General features: G+C 42.0%; 1 protein-coding gene across 3 annotated transcripts in view; it reads right to left on the bottom strand.

Moving 5' to 3' along the window:
* The window catches only part of asic2 (acid-sensing (proton-gated) ion channel 2), a 157,096-nt gene that overhangs the window by 17,623 nt on the left and 119,587 nt on the right, over positions 1 to 19,886 (bottom strand). For all 3 annotated transcript variants that reach the window (XM_061701017.1, XM_061701016.1, XM_061701015.1), the window contains one exon: positions 6,661 to 6,811. In XM_061701017.1, coding sequence (XP_061557001.1) covers positions 6,661 to 6,811 — 151 coding nt within the window. The remainder of the gene's footprint in view (positions 1 to 6,660; positions 6,812 to 19,886) is intronic.

The raw sequence follows: 19,886 nt of genomic DNA, 5'->3' as shown, positions 1-19,886 counted from the left end.
GATATGGTGTTCAGTCATTAATAAGTTCCATAGTCACGCGATCGGCCTGAATTGCTTATGCCGGGAGAACAAATCACAACACAGGTTGTATGATGATATCAACTCACAGGTTCTTACAGGTGTTTAAACACGACAAAAGCATCCCACCGCACCACTCATCAGTAGCACTGCCTTGCTCATTTCCCCACATCCTATCCTGCCCTGCCCTGAGTTGTCGCACGTCCTCACTGGGTGTCCCCCCCGTCCAAAAATAAGAACACAATTGGACGTTATAACGTTACTTGTAGTCAAATATCGAGACCTTTTGACTATTGTTCTGCTGTCGTTTGCACCCCTATTCCCCTTGTCCATTCTGTCCCTCGGTCTATGCCCTAAAACCCTTTTCTGTCTGGCTGCGTTTTCAATAAACAGCTGAAAAGGACAGGTTAAAAAGAAATGGGAGGGGGAAAAAAAAAAACTAAAAAAAATCAACTGTCCGCCTTCCTCCATTAAACTATCAGCACACATTCGACAACCTGCTGGCATTGCCATGACGACAGCTCGGACGCAATAAACGCAGTGCGTCTGTCTTCGCCGGCCAGCAGGGAAAGGGGAAAAACACTCGGAAATAGCTGAAAAGAAAAGAAAGTATCGATCTGATGCCCTTCAAAATCAGTAGTGACCAAGGATATGTAAAAACATACAGAAACATGTACGATAAAGGCTTCTTTATACTCGCGTGGACGGCGACCGCGCTGACGTCACTGCGGCTATCCCGCACGCAGTTTGCCTTTGTGGAACCGGGAGGAACGCTGATTACATCCTCGCAGCATGTGACTAAAACGGACCAATCATGAGAGATGATCTCCACGGCATTCTACGCGCAGCAACAATTTTTGCCGTGTGCGCATCAAGCGACGCAGACGGAGCCGCCCGGGCCAATTCGTCGGTCACGTGATGCAATGCGGGCGTTGTCGGCCGCGCGAGCGCGGGAGTATAACGAGGCCTCAAGTGGAGGCTTATGGCAAAACGTGCAGGAACGAGCAAAAACGTGCAAAAGCGTGCAGGAACGCTCAAAAATGTACAAGAAAACGTTCGCGCTCCAAAAAGGTCCCTGAAAACGGACACACAAGGTCTGAGCTTTAAGTACATAGATGTTGCCTAACATGCTTGAAGCTATTAAAATCACAGGTCCTTCTCAAGGTGAGACAGCATTTCTACCCCGAATACCATTTTATAATGATTTACCAGTTCAATGCAGAAGGCTTCAGTTTCCAATATCGATTTGTTTTGCAATGAGTATCAACAAGTTACAAGGTCACTCTCTAAAAGTTGCTGGATTGAAATTGTGTTCTCCGTGTTTCTCTGGTGGTCAGTTTTATGTTGGTTGCTCAAGGGTTGGCAGATCTAATGATTTGTGTATACTGGCAGAGAATAAGAGGACAAAAAATATTGTCTATCATGAAGCATTGCAATAAAACCTTGAACTGTTTGATGTGTACAATATTATTGCATGTGAACTATTCATAAGGTTTGGAGCATTGGGCTTTCCGCAGGAACGAGAGGGCTAAGGCGCCCGGGGGGTGCCTAACCCACTAGTTAAACATATAAATAGAATGTAATTAAATGTTAACAGTTTTTGAGACATTTGTTTTGCTTCAATTCAATTTACATTGTGCTGCTCCTTCTGATATACGTGCCTTGGCCACCTATTGATGGAGACGGTCACAACTCCTCAAGAGGCTGCAGTAATATGAGTTGTTCTTGGAGAGGGATAAATACATGCCTGTGAGTATGATTCTTTTATCTGTCTACATGTGTCGCTGCCCCGTTTGTGTTAAAACATCTGTTGCTTAAAGGGTTACAACGATGCGACACATTTTGTGTCTGACAACCTTCAAAATCAGAGTTGTTGAGATCCGTTTCGATGAATTTGCTGCGGCTGTGAATATAACACACACACACGCACACGCACACACGCACCATTTTAATAACGACCCTTAGCTTCATTCATCAAGTGTTTTCATTATTTTAAAGCTCACCTTGTTTTTGTTCTGTTCATGGGCTTTACACACATTGATACTACACTGATTATGCTGCGTTCAAATTGGTTGCGAAATGGGGAATACCCTACTTGGTCCGATTTCAAAGGGCTCCAAGTTAGGGTTTTAAATGTGGGTTTCAGGCCAGGGTAAGGGTTTCACATTAGTGTTACAAACCAGTGGTTAGGATTAAAAGCCTGGGTTAGGGTTTTAAACAAGGGTTTGATGACTGGCTTGGGGTTTCGAATTAGGGTTTCAACTTATAGTTGAGTTAAGTTTGAAGATTTTTTCAGGGTTTCAAGTAAAGGTTGGGGATTCGAATGAGGGTTTCAAGACAGGGTTATGGTTTCAGTTTCTTTTTCAAACCTGGTTAAGGTTTCAAGACAGAATTAGGGTTAAACATTAACGCTTCAAGCCTGCCTTAAAGTTTCAAGTTCCAGTTTCAAACCTTTATTAGGGTTTAAAATTAGGGTTTGACGACAGGGTTAGAGTTTGAAGTTACAGTTTCAAGCCTTTTTTTAGGAATACAAACAAGAGTTAGGGTTTTAAACAAGGGTTCAAGCCTGGGCTAGGATTTCAAATTAGGGTTTGAAGCAAGAAGTACGGTGTAAAAGTTGGAATTCAAGTCTGAGTTGGAGTTACAATTACGGTTTCAAGCCAGATTCCGGGTTTGAAATTATAGTTTCAAGCCTGTTTTAAGGATTCAGACAAGGGTTAGGGTTTTGAAGGATTTCAGGACAGGCACAGTGGGCGACTGGTTAGCACATCCGCCTTACAGTTCTGAGGACCGGGGTTCAAATACCCAGCCCCGCCTGCGTAGAGTTTGCATGTTCTCCCCGTGCCTGCGTGGGTTTTCTCCGGGCACTCCTGTTTCCTCCCACTTCCCAAAAACATGCATGGTAGGTTGATTGAAGACTCTAAATTCCCCATAGGTGTGAATGTGACTGTGAATTGTTGTTAGTCTTCAAATTAGAGTTTTAAACAGTTAGGGTTAGAAAGTAGGGTTTTAAATAACCGTTGACATTGTATTCAAATGTAATATTAGAAAAAAAGACAGGGTCAAGGTTTCAACGCTTCCTTAAGTTTTCAAATTAACGTTTTAAATTAGGGTTTCGAGACAAGCATTTGTCATTATTGTCAAGGCCTTGTCAAGAACTGACTTTCTTCTGGCCTCTGATTGGTTCTGACATCTTTATTGCCGTAACAGCTCCACCCGCTGCTCGACAGTTTGCGTTTTCTTGTTTTTAAAGAATCTTGGACATGGAACTCAAACCAAACCGAGCGGTAAAAATGCTTTTGGTTTTGTATTTTGTTTTTTTTTAAAGGAGAGGAAGTCTTCAACAATGCAACACAGCATACCCTTGTTTGCTTATTAATTATTTCTATTGTTGCTCTGAGCTTGACAAGCAGACTAAAAATAGACGAGGGCGAGCATGGAGTAATCGCTTTCCTGGGAAATCCCTTTCATTAGTTGCAATTACAAACTACGATCCGCTCCCTGATGATAAGAGTGTTTGAGAGTTATTGTGGCATTTAGCATTTTTGGGGGCGTTCGAGGGCGTGGGGAAACCCGACGACTGCCAGGATGATGGACGTGACAAACTGTGGCGCCAAAATGGTGTCTGGGAAGTAATCGGAAGTCATCAGCTGGAAATGAACCATTTGTGTTCGCGTTTGGACCGACTCTGTTTGGAAACCTTGGAAAGACACGAACGGTCGTCATGACAACCTTAACCATACTAAGACGTGAAGCGACTCATTCGACTTATTCAGGGATAAAAAGTAGCTCCGTTATTCTCATTCAGTACATTCCGGATTGGATGATATAAAGGTTTCAAACCTTGGCTACGGTTGAATCTATGACACTTGGGAAGACAAATGGTTCTTTTAGATGTTCTTCTATGGCAAATCTCTTCTTTTATATAAAAATAGCAGTCTTAAAAGGTTAAAATCCAGTGCCCGTGCCTACTCGATCTGCCTTTTCAGGTAAAGCCTGAAATTCTGGATCTAACCCAAACCCTGAAATTAGGGTTTCAAGCCAGAGTCAGGATTTCAAACTCGGGTTAGGGTTGCAAAAAAGGGTTAGCCGCTCAAATTAACGCTTCATATTGGGGTCAGACCTTTAAATTAGGGTTTCACGCCAGGATGAAGTTTCAAATTAGGGTTTGAAGTCTGAGCTAGGGTTTCAAGACAGGGTCAAGCTTTCAATTCTGGGTAAGGGTGTCAAGTCTGAGTTAGTGTTTAAAATAATGGTTTCAAGCCTGGGTTAAGGTCTCATGTTCAATTTAGAGTCAGGGCTTTGGATTTCAAGTCTGGTCTAGGGTTTCAAACAAGGCTTAGGGTTTCAAGTGAGTGTTTCAAGCCAGTTTTAGGGTTTTAAAAAAGGTTTAGAGTTTCAGTTTCAAGTCTAGGTGCAAAGGCTGGAACAGGGTTGAAAACATAGGGTTTCAAGACAGGGTTAGGGTTTCAAATCAGGGTAAGGGTTTAATTTAGGCTTTCAAGACCGGGCAAAGTTTCAAATCTGGGTCTCAAATTAGGGTTTGAAGTCTCACTTATGGTTTCAAGTTAGGGTTTCAAGTAAGGGTTAGGATTTCCAGTTACTTTTGAAACCTGGGTTACAGTTTAAAATTAGGGTTTCAAGACATGGTTAGGGTTGAAAAGTAAGGATTTCAAATTAGAGATTCAAGCCAGGATTAGTGTTTTCAGTTACTTTTTCAAACCTGCGTTAGGGTTTCAAGTTTAATTTTTAAGCCAGTGTCAGGATCCTAAATTTGAGTTTGAAGTCAGTGTGAGGGATTCAAGTTAAGAGATTCAATCAGGGCTTAGGGTTTCCCACTATGATTTTAAGCCAGGGTAAAGGCTTCCACTCTTGGCTATGGTTTCACACAAGGGTTAGGGTTTAAATTAGGGGTGCAAGCTAGTGTTAGCAAGTCTGGGTTAGCGTTTCAAAGTAGGGTTAGGATTTAAATTTTGGCTTCAAGTCTCAGTGAGGGTCTCAGAGTAGGGTTTCAAGTCAGCGTTTGTGTTTGAGAGCTTGCTCTCCTCTAAAACTATTAGCTATTGATTATTTTGCCTGCCGGTGAGAAGTTTGAAGACCTTACGGGGACTCACATAGACGCTTGCGGAACAACAGGGAGCATGTCCTTTAAATAACGTCTAGTTTCCAGGCAACGGGAAACTTCAGCCACTCATTCCTCATTCCCCCGTAATCAAACATGTTTTTCAGTGTGTGACATGGTGAAGTGCAAAGCATATACTGAGTCCTCAGGCCCAGCGCTGGTCCAGGTAGCAATAACAACAACAATATGTGAGAACACACACGACAAGTAAAGAAAGGAAGAGTCGGAGAGAGCACAAAACACAGTTTGGGTGCAGTGAATCCACATTCATTCCAGTTTGTGTTCTGACGGCTTATTATGTCTTCGATGTCAGCTCAAAGATACTTTGTAATCAACAAAGTGCATTTTGTGCATTCTTAAGTGTTTTATTGACGTTGTAAATTCCAGTCTGACCTATTTGTGTCGTGAATCATTCTGTCTTGTGTTATAAAATCCAGTGCTATTGTTTTCAAGCATGCAATTCCATTTGTTGTGTCCTTGATGCCACTTCAAACGGTAGGTAAAGCAATAGAACGTGTAACCTACATGCTTTTATTTCTTACGTGGATGCATTTTTACTGTTCTATTGATGTTATAATTTCCAATCTGACATTTTTCGTGTGTTATGATGGGTTATTAATCATTCTTTCATTTAACTTTTTGACACCGGGAGGTGATACGCTCCCGACATACATTACTTTATTGTTTCCATGATTACATTTCTTTTATTGTTTTGTCGATAAATTACAACCAGATATCATTTTTTTTTGTATTCATCTATCAGCCCTTTGATATTTTGCCACAAGGAAGCAACACAAAGGTACAACAATTTATTGTTACCAGCTGTGAAGTTTTATTGTGGTTAAACAGTACATTCTGATCTACTATTGTTGGGGCTTGTTTTTCCATTCGGTCCTTCTATCTTTTGACAACAGAATGCAGTAAAATCAGTTCATTGTTAGCAGGCGGGTGCTTTTTTGTTTTGTTTTCCTTGGCCAGATCATCCTTGAAAAAGTAAAATAAAAAAGGTCTCAATGGTTTTGATTTTCTGGTTAAATAAAGTTTTTTGATTGCGTGATTATTGTTTTATTAGTGTTATAAATTCCAACACTATTGTTTTATGAGGGGGTTATTCATCTATCTGTCCTTTGATATTTTGACATCAAAGGAAGCAATAAAATATTCATTTGATTGTTTCCAGGTGTGAACATTTGTAGTTTTATTGGGGTTATAAATTCCAACTTTTTTTTAATTGCTTTATTAGTGCCCATTCATCATTGTGTTTAAAAACACCATATAGCACCCATTAAATCCTTTAATATCTGTGAAATGAGACTGTGTCCCGATGCGTTCCCTTTCCCGAGAACCGTGAGTCACCGCTGCGTTAATTATAGATGAAATTAAATCGCGTGAACGCAAAAACATCCCTGCCCCCCCCCCTCCCCCCCGAGGCTCACGAGCAGAGAGACGACCAATCCCATCGACAGAAAAACCTGCTTAGTATTTGCAGCTTGTAGTCCTAAGTACTAAGCGAGACCCACCTGTGTCGCCCCACACTGGCAGGTATTCATCTTGCTGGATGTCCAACATGATCTCCAACCCGTTCCCCGTGCCGCCTTTCATGGTGGTGCGCAGAGATTTGCCCTCCTCGGCCGCGTTGAACATGTAGCACTTGCCGTAGCGGGTGAACACCTGTGAGAAAAGACAGGTTGGTGTCAGTACTCAACTGCAGCGAGTACCTGGAATTTATTTGAGGAAGTCTTCATTTCATCAACTGTTTGTGTAAGACTGAATGAAGCGAGGCAAGTAACGGTTGTGGTTTTTTTTTAGTCGTGTACACTGTTCTGGTGCTATGATGTCATGCTATCGACGTAGCTCAAGCAGCTAGCGGAAAAGTTTGTTTGAGGTGAGGCGTTTTATTTTTTCAAGTGGATGATTCAGCTGGTGAAGTAGAGTAACTTTTGTCTGGTTTAGCATTGAGTAAAGATAGTTACAGCTACTTAATAGCATCACCTGTTGTTGTTTTTTTTAATCTGGGCAGAAATAGGAGGCATCTTTGTGAGGTAAGTAATTTTGTTGAAACAAGGGTCGAATACAGTGACGTATTCTCCCTAGTATTTTGTAAAGGTAATTAAAGCTACTTTCTGGTGCCACCTGTTAAAGCTGTATTCTTTCCTGAGCGGAAAAGGGGAGACACAAACAAAATGATGCTCCTGGGGATTTGTCGACACATTTATCATGTTTAGTATTGATTATTTAAGGTAATTACAGCAACCTCGTGGTATGACCTGATTTTTTACTCGAGCAAAAAAATAGCATTGCATCGATTTGAGGTGAGACTTTAATTTGTTTAAGTGGATGAATCAGTGGGCAATTTATTGAGAATTTATTGGATGAGCGGAGGCCACTATTTGAGGCAAGGCAGTAAAATATGTATTAGAATTTAGCTCCCTTTCTGCATCACCTGCTATTTTTTGGGGGGAGGTGAGGCTTTTGCGTATTCCTGTGGATGTTGCACCCGGCAATTTGTTAAAACACGGTTAAATACTGTAACGTTTGTTTTGTTTAGTTTGCAGTATTTGGATGTGTCTATTTAGCGTGAGACATTTTTTTATTAAAAAAAATATTTTTTTTAACTCAAGCAACTAACTTTACCTGCTGGTGGAAACGTGGCTACAATAAAGATAATTAGAGCTAACTAGTGTTGTTTCCTGTTACTTTTTTTCCATTTATTTTGAGGTGAGATGTTTATTCAAGGGAATGTACAAAAGGACACATTTGAATCACTTAAAAGCTTTTAGTTAGCTCCCATTAGGCCCAACCACGCCCCCCCCCCCCTAATAATCTCAATTATCAAAAGAGTCAAGTGGGACTCCGCAAACACGTAAATTCAGACACTCAAACGCATTGTATAAAGATCTGTTTATGTGCCAAAGCGGTGTTTTATCATGCCTGTCAGAGGATCTGCCAGCCAGCCCCGCCCACCTCATTAGCCTGACGAAGACCCATCTGCTTTGAGGAGAACAGAGATAATCAGGCAACTTGTTTTAATTAGTTCAGAGACAAAAGATTATATTTGCATATATCAGTACGACAACACGGCTATGTGGCTGCATGGGTATTAATGTCAGTGACGCTAACAGTAGCCACCAAGCATGACAAATCCAGTCCCGTCCATGCGTTTTTTTTTTTGTGAGGCAGTCTCATTGTAGCGCAGATGCAAGGAGACTTAAGTCTTTCATTTGGCTCAATGTTTGACACAACGACATGCCCCGCTGGACTGCCATCGTTTTAACACTTGAGTTCCTGTTACAGAGAAAAAAAAAACAAAGACCGAAGACGTTGTTTGGATATTGACACAGGTCTTTTTCAACTGTGTGATCGATGGACTCGCTAACAGCACACAGACACACAGGTGGAGCGTATCGGCAGGAATGTCAAGTGGGAGGCGGGGGTCCGCTTAACTCATCTGGCAACAGCGACGCTCCCGGACTGATTCTGCACTGGCAGTGAGTTCAAACTCAGTGAAAAGGCCTGTCCTCTAACACAATCCGTCAGACGTTTGTACAAACTCTTACTATAGAATTCACCCTAATTATAACACCGTATATTGAATATAAATATGTGCAGCTCCTTCACTACAGGTGTGCTATTATTTTTGTCAGTCTGAATAACAGGAAACAAACACAAAAAAAGTCTCAAGAACCCACCAGCAACCAACAGAAAGCTGCCCATTATTGTTTGAAGCTGTCATTTTGGGTGAATTACAAAGTGCCCACTTAAACTCCTACGACAGAATTTGCCAATATCATATCATGGTAATTTGAAGATAAATCCGTGCATCTCCCACAGGACAGGTGTGCTATTGTTTTTCTCAGGCCCAACACTTTGCGGTTTTGAGATATTGGATTTGTCCAGAAAAGAGGATCAAAGACACCAGTTCCATACTGACTCGATAGTCTGTGAACTGTGTCTATCATGAAAAAACAAAAGCTGTTATTCAACATTAAAATCCATCCATCCATCCATTTTCTGAGCCGCTTCTCCTCACCAGGGCCGCGGGCGTGCTGGAGCCCATCCCAACTATCATCGGGCAGGAGGCGGGGTACACCCTGAACTGGTTGCCAGCCAATCGCAGGGCACACACAACAAACAACCATTCGCACTCACATTCACACCTACGGGCAATTTAGAGTTGTCAATTAACCTACCATGCATGTTTTTGGGATGTGGGAGGAAACCGGAGTGCCCGGAGAAAACCCACGCAGACACGGGGAGAACATGCAAACTCCACACAGGCGGGGCCGGGGATTGAACCCGGGTCCTCAGAACTGTGAGGCTGACGCTCTAACCAGTCGTTCACCGTGCCGCAACATTAAAATCAATAATGTCATTTTACATTTTCAACTGAATTGAATACGATAACAGCCTTATGTTCCATTCGGCACAATTTGCTACCAGATGTCTTTTTTTTCCACATTTCCACGGCTAAGAATGGCGTTGAGGTTCAACAACGGCAGCCGCTGCTGCATTTGTCAAGCGTGACGATGTTTGGCACGCGTGTCAAGGCCGGAGTCAACGAAAAGAGTAGTCCTCTCGCAGGGTGACGGCAGGACAAAAGACTGCGAAGGAAAAACTGTGGCCACTGGAAATCTTCACCCGTCGCTTCCCCCCACTCGTCATCTGTTGCCTCCAGTGGAGACGTCCCAAAAAAAATAAAAATAAAAAAAAGAGACGATAATGAGCTCTCAGGCCTGTCCGGACATCTGAACATAACAGCGCTGCTTTGTCGGGGGAGCACAGCACGGCCAGAAAATACTCGTGAATCAATTGTGACTTTGCACGATTGAAAGGAAAAGACATCACGTCCGCATTAGAAGGACATAAAAATAAACAAAGGTGAACATTTGATTGTTCGCGAGTGAAATCGCTTGCCAACATGATTCATTTACCACCACAGTACGAAAGAGAAAAAAAAAGAATGAAGAGAAAGTTTAAAAAGTAAGGAAACATTTTTAAAAAGCAAAATAAAAAGGAAAGGAAAAAAAATAAAGGGAAACATGATTAAAGGGGAAAAAAAGACCAAAAGACAAAAGTGAAAGAGAATAAAAAAGAAGCAGACAAGGAAAAAGAGAAAATGAAAATGGAATAAATGAGAACAGGGTATAAAAAGAATAAACAACAAAGAAAAAGACAAAAAAAGACTGAAAAAGAAAAAGGATAAAAAGGGAGAAAGAATGAAAAGAAATAGAAATTGCATCGAAAACGTGGAATGCAATGCAAAAGGTCTTCAGAAAAAGGCAACTGCTACTGTTAAACTTGCACTAAACACTGAGCCGTCTGGTGATCACAAACATACAATTGTTCACAGTTACTCAGAACAGTGGTACGGCATTATATTTTGTGCCTTGCGAGAAAGAAGAGAAATTGCATAAAGACGACAAACGGATAATATGCAAGGGCTCCCAGAAATATTGTTCACAATATTTAAAAATTTTAAAAATATTTAAAAACAATATTCAAATGTAAACAATTACATGTTTGTGATCTCCAGGAGGCTTGCTGATTCGTCGAAGATCTTGTCTGCCGTATTCCTACGCCGACACTTAGAGACTAATGTTACGTGTTAACACGAAAAGCAGAATTGAATATATAAATCAATCGAATTTAAAGACTCAAATCCCATTAGCACTACATGGAAATGACAAATTATGCAAATATCCACACTGGAATGAATAGCGACACTCATTTTCTCATTTGCATTTTCCAGCCCGGTGTAACGAGAAAATTGATACATTGAGGAGCCAAGGAGGGAGTTCTTATGAGATGCCATTATATTGTTTGGCCAATCAATAAGCTGTTATGAGTAGAGGCTAAATTACAACATTAAGTAATAAATTGAGAGAGGCACTTTTTACAAATACTGCACATGAAAAAAGATAATACAAACATACAGTACACTGTATACACTTTTTAAATTAAAGTGAAATAGCGATGGTGGCCGACTGGTTAGAGCGTCAGCCTCACAGTTCTGAGGACCCGGGTTCAATCCCCGGCCACGCCTGCGTGGAGTTTGCGTGTTCTCCCCGTGCCTGCGTGGGTTTTCTCCGGGCACTCCGGTTTCCTCCCACATCACAAAAAACATGCATGAATTGGAGACTCTAAATTGCCCGTAGGCATGACTGTGAGTGCGAATGGTTGTTTGTTCCTATGTGCCCTGCGATTGGCTGGCAACCAGTTCAGGGTGTACCCCGCCTCCTGCCCGATGACAGCTGGGATTGGCTCCAGCACGCCCGCGACCCTAGTGAGGAGAAGCGGCTCAGAAAATGAATGAATGAATGAATGAATGAAATAGCGATACGGACAGAGCTCTGCCGTGAACAGCGAAAAACCAGGAATTGAATTGACGTCCCCGCACAAAAGGTGTTTGTTGGTGCGTACAGATGCAACAAGATGGCGGCAAGGCACTTGAAACGAGGAGGATCATAAAGCATCAACAGCATGTAATCACAACATCAACCCATATCACATCGATGACTGTCCTCAGTTGTTGAATTATTCAACACAAACAAAGCACCTTCACATGAGGCCCATCACTAGCATTAGGTAGCATACTTGGATGAATAAAAGTTTCCTAACCACGGGGCCTGAACAATAAAATGCAGTCCTATTTTGTATTTCATGGGCAATCTGTCACAGTATGTTGTTATGTGAAACCTCACACATGGGCAAACAAATATGCGCACTAACACTTTACTAAATTCCCCTTTTGGCATTTACACACAGTTATACATGTTAGTGAATACAAGGAAATTGCAATGGCAAAGTAGAATACATGGGCTATTAGTACTTTTGGAAGGATGGGAGGTCTAACCTTGGCATGAAACCAAAGGTAGAAACCCTAATTTGAAAGCCTACTTTGAATTTCCGAGATTAAACTGTGTTCAACAAATGTACGGTGGGTACGGAAAGTTTTCAGAGCCCTTAATTTTTTTTACTCTTTGTTATATTGCACCAATTTGTTAAAATCATTTAAGTTCATTTTCCCCTCATTAATGTACACACAGCACCCCATATTGACAGAAAAAAACGGAATTGTTGAAAGTTCTGCTGATTTATTAAAAAAGAAAAACTGAAATACAGTATTCCCTCGCCACTTCGCGCTTCACGTTTTGCGGCTTCAGTGCTTTGCGGGTTTTTCCAAAAAATTCGGAAAAAAAGAAAAAAAATACAGCCATATCGGCAGCCATATTGCGGAAAGACACGTTGTTTCATGTTGATGCGCGCGAGAGGAGGTTTCCCTGCATGCCGAACAAAGAGACATGTACATGCCTGAACTGTAAGGGCACTCATACAAGGCGCGTGATTGGTTCCCGGCGCGACATCGACCAATGAGAGCACGAGTGGATTTATCCCGTGAGCTGATTGGCTGCGCATCATCGCAGCCTCGCCCAGCAGCTTCCCTTGTTGTGTCTCGCCAGTCTCGTCCACGCTGTCGTGTTCACAATGACTTTTTTTGTTTAAGTGATAATTTTATTGATTAGTTAAGCAAGCCCTTACAATTCCGCCGAAGTGCTGCGCCCCTGCGAAAGCTTCCTCCGGGGCGCCCAAGAGGAAGAAGAAGATGATGACGGTCAGCAAAAAAGTGAAACACCAACACAAGCGTCTTCGCCTCTCTCAGAAGGCAATGTTGATGAATGTTAATTACTGTATAATCAATGTTAATTACTGTATAAGGTTTTATAATTAAAGATTTAAGTAAATACGTGTACTGTTGTCATCTTTGTCTCAAATATGTAAAGTGTAAATACTGTTTACATATTTTAAACATTCTGGTACCCACATAGACATCCACGAAATTTCCTAGGGGAGAGGGGGCGGGGGCAAATCCTACTTCGTGGTTTTTCACCTTTCGCGGGGGGTTCTGGTCCCCATTAACCGTGAAAAACGAGGGAACACTGTATCACACATCGAGAGGAGCCAGATGAAGTGGCTGGGGCATCTGATTCGGATGCCTCCCGGACGCCTCCGGGCACGTCCCACCGGGAGGAGACCCCGGGGACACGCTGGAGAGACTACGTCTTTCAGCTGGCCTGGGAATGCCTCGGGATCCCCCCGGAAGAGCTGGATGAAGTGGCTTGGGAGAGGGAAGTCTGGGCGTCCCTGCTAAAGCTACTGCCCCCGCGACCCGACCTCGGATAAGTGGTAGAAAATTGATGGATGTATGGATGGATGAAATATCTATAAGTATTCAGACCCTTTTCTGTGACACTCGGGTGCTGTCCATTTCTTCTGATCATCCTTAAGATGGTTCTACACCTTCATTGGAGTCCAGCTGTGTTAGATTATACTGATTGGACTTGATTAGGAAAGCCACACACCTGTCTATATAAGACCTTACAGCGAACCGTGCATGTCAGACCAAATGAGAATCATGAGGTCAACGGAACTGCCTGAAGAGCTCAGAGACAGAAATGTGGCAAGGCACACATCTGGCCAAGGTTAAAAAAAAAATTCTGCTGCAGTTAAGGTTCCTAAGAGCACAATGACCTCCATAATCCTGAAATGGAAGACGTTTGGGACGACCAGACCTCTTCCTAGAGCTGGCCAAGAGCCTTGGTGAGGGAGGTAAAGAAGAACCCAAAGATCACTGTGGCTGAGCTCCAGAGATGCAGTCGGGAGATGGGAGAAAGTTCTAGAAAGTCAACCATCGCTGTCATAAAGCCCCTCCACCAGTTGGGGCTTTATGGCAGAGTGGCCCGATGGAAGCCTCTCCTCAGTGCAAGACACATGAAAGCCCACATGGAGTTTGCTAAAAAAAACACCTGAAGGACTCCAAGATAGCGAGAAATAAGATTCTCTCGTCTGATGAGACCAAGATAGAAACGGCTTAATTCTAAGCGGTATGTGTGGAGAAAACCAGGCACTGTTCATCACCTGTCTAATACACTACCAACAGTGAAGCATGGCGGTGGCAGCATCATGCTGTGGGTGTGATTTTCAGCTGCAGGGACAGGGAGACAATCAAATCAAAGGAAAGATGAATGCGGCCAAGTACAGGGATATCCCGTACGAAAACATTCTCCAGAGTGGTCAGAACCTCAGACTGAGCCGAAGCCAGAGCCCTGACTTAAACCCAATTGAGCATCTCTGGAAAGACCTGAAAATGTCTGCCTACCAACGTTCAGCATGCAACCTGATAGAACTGGAGAGGATCTGCAAGGAGGAATGGCAGATGATCCCCAAATCCAGGTGTGAAAATGTGTTGCATCATTCCCAAAAAGACCCATGGCTGTATTAGCTCAAAAGGGTGCTTCTACCAAATACTGAGGAAAGGGTCTGAATACTGTGTGATATTTCAGTTTTTCTTTTTTAATAAATCTGCAAAAATGTCAACAATTCCGTTTTCCCCCCCCCCCCTGTCAATATGGGGTGCTGTGTGTACATTAATGTGGGGAAAAATGAACTTCCATCATTTCAGCAAATGGCTGCAATATAAAAAAAAGAGTGAAAAATTCAAGGGGGTCTGAATACTTTCCGTATCCACTGTAATTGTAATAAACAAGTGTAAATGTATAGGCACTAGACTCTTGTTCCATCCTGAACTCTGTATACCTTCTCCATCATTCACCACACAGACGCTGTGGGGTCGACTTCTCCTAGACATAGTACATAGCAGCTCCCGTCATCTTCCAAACTGACGGGCGCTTTTTATGGAAGTCGTTCATCACGGCACTCCATGATGATGTTTTTATTCTATACAAGGCGACACCGTTGCGATAGCACAAAAGAATGGCGGGCGGCGGGAGATTTATGTGAGTGCGGATGAGGGAGGCTTCAAGATTAGGGATGGGGAAACAAAAACAAAACAAAACACAAGCGTTTTATAGGACGGTGAAAGGTATGTGAGGCTTGCTGGCTAGCGTGGTGTCATGCACGGGTCATGTCTGGTGAAGGAGCATGTGACTTCCAAGCATTGGTCACTCTAAATGTCAATCATTACTGGCATGGCCATTGATTACCCTCAGCACCACTGATTGTTTGATTTCCATGTAACAATCGACGTGGTACGTGGTCACATGTGACAGCACAACTTGAGATTTGTGATGCAGCCGGGAATGATTCATGACAATGTCTGCATTGTGTCATTGACATTGGATAACGGGACACTAACACAGGGAGTCAGCCGGGGGGGGGCACAGCAAACCCATTACAGACGTTCCCCTTCATTTGTCACATTTGTACCGAGGGAGCGTGGAGGTGAAATCTGATTATAGACGTCGGGCACCCGAGTGAGTCGCTGTTCTTAACGGACCCGATAGGCGAGGAAAGGAAGACAATTCTTGCAAGGAACAGTCGTCATGCTACATAAGGTCTAATACGTAAAGGGCAAAGACGAATCCAGTGGCATCTTCTATAATATAGAAATATCTACTCTCGCTTCTGTTGTGGGTCCATCTGTTCACGGGTTCGTCCATATGCTTCATAGACGCATCCTCTCCGTCTACATTAACATCTATGTCGCTGCTAATGACCGATTAGCAAGGCAGCACGTCAAAAAACAACAACTAAAGAATGACTCACTTTCATTTATTTAGAGGAACGCTGGAGCTCAGGATATTCCCACATCCCAAATACAGGCTGATTTATGTGTCAATTTAGCAGGAGAGTAAATGACTCACTTACAATACAGTAAATTATTGTTAGGACTACAGATGTCTTCTTTTCCCAGTTTACGTCCTCTTTTTAGGGATTTCATAACCTCTGTGTGTGTGTATTTATTCACTGCGCTGTGACTTGTGTCTAAACTTTGGGCCTCCAAGTTAGGCTCTGACTGTACAGTTGAAACTCTCTTACAGTCATTAGTTGCCCCAATGTGCTCATGCAGTCATTATCTATGTGCCGTTTATTACAGGACGGTTACCTCATGCAGGTTGCACACAGGCACTGGTTAGTGTAATGTCAGGCACTGGTCAGTATAAATGTCAATCAGTGCGGCTGACTGCCACCGATTGCCCTCAGTACCACCGATTGGACGGTTTCCTAACTCAGGTCCGTCGAAAAGTCAAGTATAGGTTAGTCTAAATGTTAGACATTGGTCAATCTAAACGTCAATTATTTCTAGCAGATATAGTTTGGATTTTAACAGTAGTACATAGCACCTGGTGAGTCTTTTAAATGTGATAATGGCAAAGCATTTTGTGTTGTATGTTAATGTATGAAATGCGCTATATAAATACATTTAATTTGATAGACTGCATGAACTTCAAAAAATGTCCTTTGAAGTCTCAGTATCGGCACGGAAATTTGCAGTCCCCCATCACTAGCGTAACATTAGCGTGACCACAGCTGCTGGCGCGACGGGATGCGTGACATCTGACTGCATTTCAGAATAGTTTTGGATTGCTAATGCTATTGCATAATAAACTACAGCCACTCTGCTTTAATGAAATTCCCCCACGGCGTGTGAAGCCAAGTCACCTGCAACACTCACCTCGCCAGTCACTTTATTAGGTACACCAGGTTAGTAGCAGGCAGAGGTGGGAAGTAACCAAGTACAAATACTTTGTTACTGCAATTAAGTGGATTTTTCAGGTATTCAATGAGAGTATTTACTTTTGTGATAACATTTTACTTTTACTCCCTATATTCGAAAACAGATATTTGTACTCTCTAGTCCTTACTTGTTCAAAATTTAAAAAAAGTTGTTCGTTTATATATATATATATCCGTATATCCGTATGTCTGTCAAGGTGCACACACCAGAAGGAGCCGGACAATCACAAAGAATTAATCTTGATGCACCAACTTTTAAATTAATTCGATATAATTGTTTTATCAAGTATAAAAAAAACATTACATTTTCTGGGGCGAGGCTGAAACAGATTATTGACATTTCCATTCATTTCAATGGGGAAAGATGATTGGAGCTAGTGTTTTGCGTTACATATGGTCAAGGAACCAATTAAACTCGTATCTCAAGGCAGCACTTTACCTTCTACGAAAGGACACCATGTGAGTGCTTTTGCCATCTGTGATAGAGATTCACACCATCAGAGTGATCGCTATTTTGATTCTAGGAAGCCAAAATGGAGGCTGTTCGGACAAAAGGTCAGCACCTCTGAATCATTGCCCTGCTTCACAGTTCTGACCCGCTCGACACGCGAGCGTAATTTACAAAAGAACGAGTGTCATGCCGCACGGAAAAAGAGCTGAAAGAAGCAATTCAGAATTTGAACTTTACTGCGGGTAATACATCAAAGTCCAAATGGAGTCATTTCCTAATGTACTTTCCAATAATTCCTGCCACATTATGTGCCAGTGACTGGTATGAATATGGAGCACGGATGAGTGAAATATTAATCTGCCAAGAAAATGAAATGATAGCATGAGGGGATATGAATAACTGAAAAGGCAATTTAAAATCTCATTGGTGTCTTTGGAACCTTGGGCTTGTGTCCTATTTTGTAGCCAGAGCAACACAAACACTTTTTTCCCCCTCATTCCATGTAGCCCTGTAGGCTACTAGATATGGTTGTCACATCTGTGTGATTGGTCACCAATGTGACATCTCACATCTTCGGGACATCATCACCCCCCTGATGGCTTGTCCTCATACCTGCAAGCTGAGAAAGACCAAGAATGATGGAAGCAATAACCGTACACGTACAAAAGCAACCTCCTCAGAATAACAGGGGGGAAAAAGCTCATAACAAAAGATGCTACAAGCAGTTAGCTTGGATTTTTGTACATCTTCATCACTGAGGACAATGTCTATATTTTATATCATGAGACACAGCCAATGAGTCCATATAGTCACGATACATGTATGACGTTATACTCGACACGCTCCAATTCTGACACGATTCACTCAAATTATGATACGTTTCACGGCATTTATGCTGCGATTCATTCCATTGACAACATAAATATATTCGCTGCAATTATGATCTGATAAAATATGATTCATTCGAATTACGAGGCAATACGATATGATTGATTTCAAGTACAATGCAATACGATTTACCCCACTGACGATATGATTCACTCCAACTGCGATATGAATCATTCCAATTACTATAAAATTCTCTTAATGACAATACAATAAATTACAATTTACTCCAATTCTGATGCGATAAAGTCCATTCCATTTACGATGCAATTCAATCAAATTACGATGAAATGAGATTTACTCCAATTACAATACAACAAAATCAAATTAATTCCGATTGCGATGTGATGTGTAGGGCTGCAGCTACCAAATATGTTTTTAGAATCAATAATTCTACCAATTATCCCATCGATTTATCGAGGAATACATTTTGCATTATTAAAACACCACGATGTGCATGTGAGGTGGAGGTATTATTGATGTCCACTTGGGTCGCCGCTCTCACTTTCCACACTATAATATCTGTGAATTTTAGTGTGTGTGACTTTAAACGGTGGGGCTTCACCACTGATGTGATACGTATCACTCCAATTACCATACCATTAACCCCCATTTATGAAATGATTTACCCCATTTGAGATACGTTTCACTTCAATTACAACACATTGAACTCCATTTAACATGCAATTCACTCCAACTATAATATGATTTATTCCAAGTACAGTATGATATGATTCACTTCAATTACGATGCGATACGACTTTCGGTCACAGATATTTGCCGCATCAATGAAGTGATAAGACAGAGGGTGTTACACATGAAAGAAAGTATGCCATATTCGTACCACTGTTTTTCATTACGTTTTTTTTTCCACATCCCTAATATGTATGATGCACTATAAACTGGTGTGTGTGTATAAAGCTATTTGAAAACGGCACAGTGCAGCAAATAACATTTGCTCTGCCGATAAAGGAAATACTTAAAGAGGCTGATTCATCATTGCGCAAATTATCTTAGACTTGAGTGCTGCTGCTGTTCATATGTCGTTGCTCTGCCATTTTAAAGCCCATGCCCTCGCTGCTTATTGCTCATCGGAGGAATAAAGGGAGCTCAAAGCAACCGCTTGGTGCGCCATAAATTATTAGCCATTGACTGTGTTTATACCAGTTATCCCAGTGCGGAAGAGAAAGGAACAAAGGTCCTGGCGCTTGGAAATGGAGAAACGTGTTCTGCAGGCTTATATATGAACAAGGTTAGTTAAAATTTTATAGTGTTGTTTTTTTTTGTTTTTTTTTTGCCCCATGATCTTTTCCTTATTTCATTGATTAAGGGTTCAAGCATAAGCTTATTGGTATAGTAGAAAGAGGGAAATAAAGGTAAGGGTGCGGTCAAGATACTGTAATCGAGGAAACCACATAAAGTCCAGTAAATAGACAGTTTCAGGCAATATATGTGCATTTGTTCCCGGGTCAGGGTGCTGCTCCCTCACAGCAAGACGGTTCTGGGTTAGATTCTGGGTATCCCCGTTACCAACCATAACTAAAAACATGACCGGAGTGTTTGGTTAATGATTAGTCAGTTCCCAACAAGGTATGCATTCTTGATTGGACCCCAAAGCATTTCCCGGTTGGGAAGGGTAAGAGTGTGGGTAGTGGTAGGGTCATGGGTGAAAGTAACACTACGGAGTGATTGGCACTGCTGCGTCAGAGCAAGAAAGTCCCGGGTTGAGTCTGTACTTGTACTCCTGTTTCCCACTACAACGAAAAAACGGCCCAGAATGTTTTGTTAATTCCAAGACACTTCCTTTTACCTAAATTCCAGTCTGGAGTGTTTGGAATGTTTGGTTAAATCCCAGCAATTTCCCTTCACACTGGT

This window comes from Phycodurus eques, chromosome 16 (assembly GCF_024500275.1).
Source record: "Phycodurus eques isolate BA_2022a chromosome 16, UOR_Pequ_1.1, whole genome shotgun sequence".
NCBI lineage: Eukaryota > Metazoa > Chordata > Actinopteri > Syngnathiformes > Syngnathidae > Phycodurus > Phycodurus eques.
This window is presented reverse-complemented; position numbering and strand designations above follow the sequence as displayed.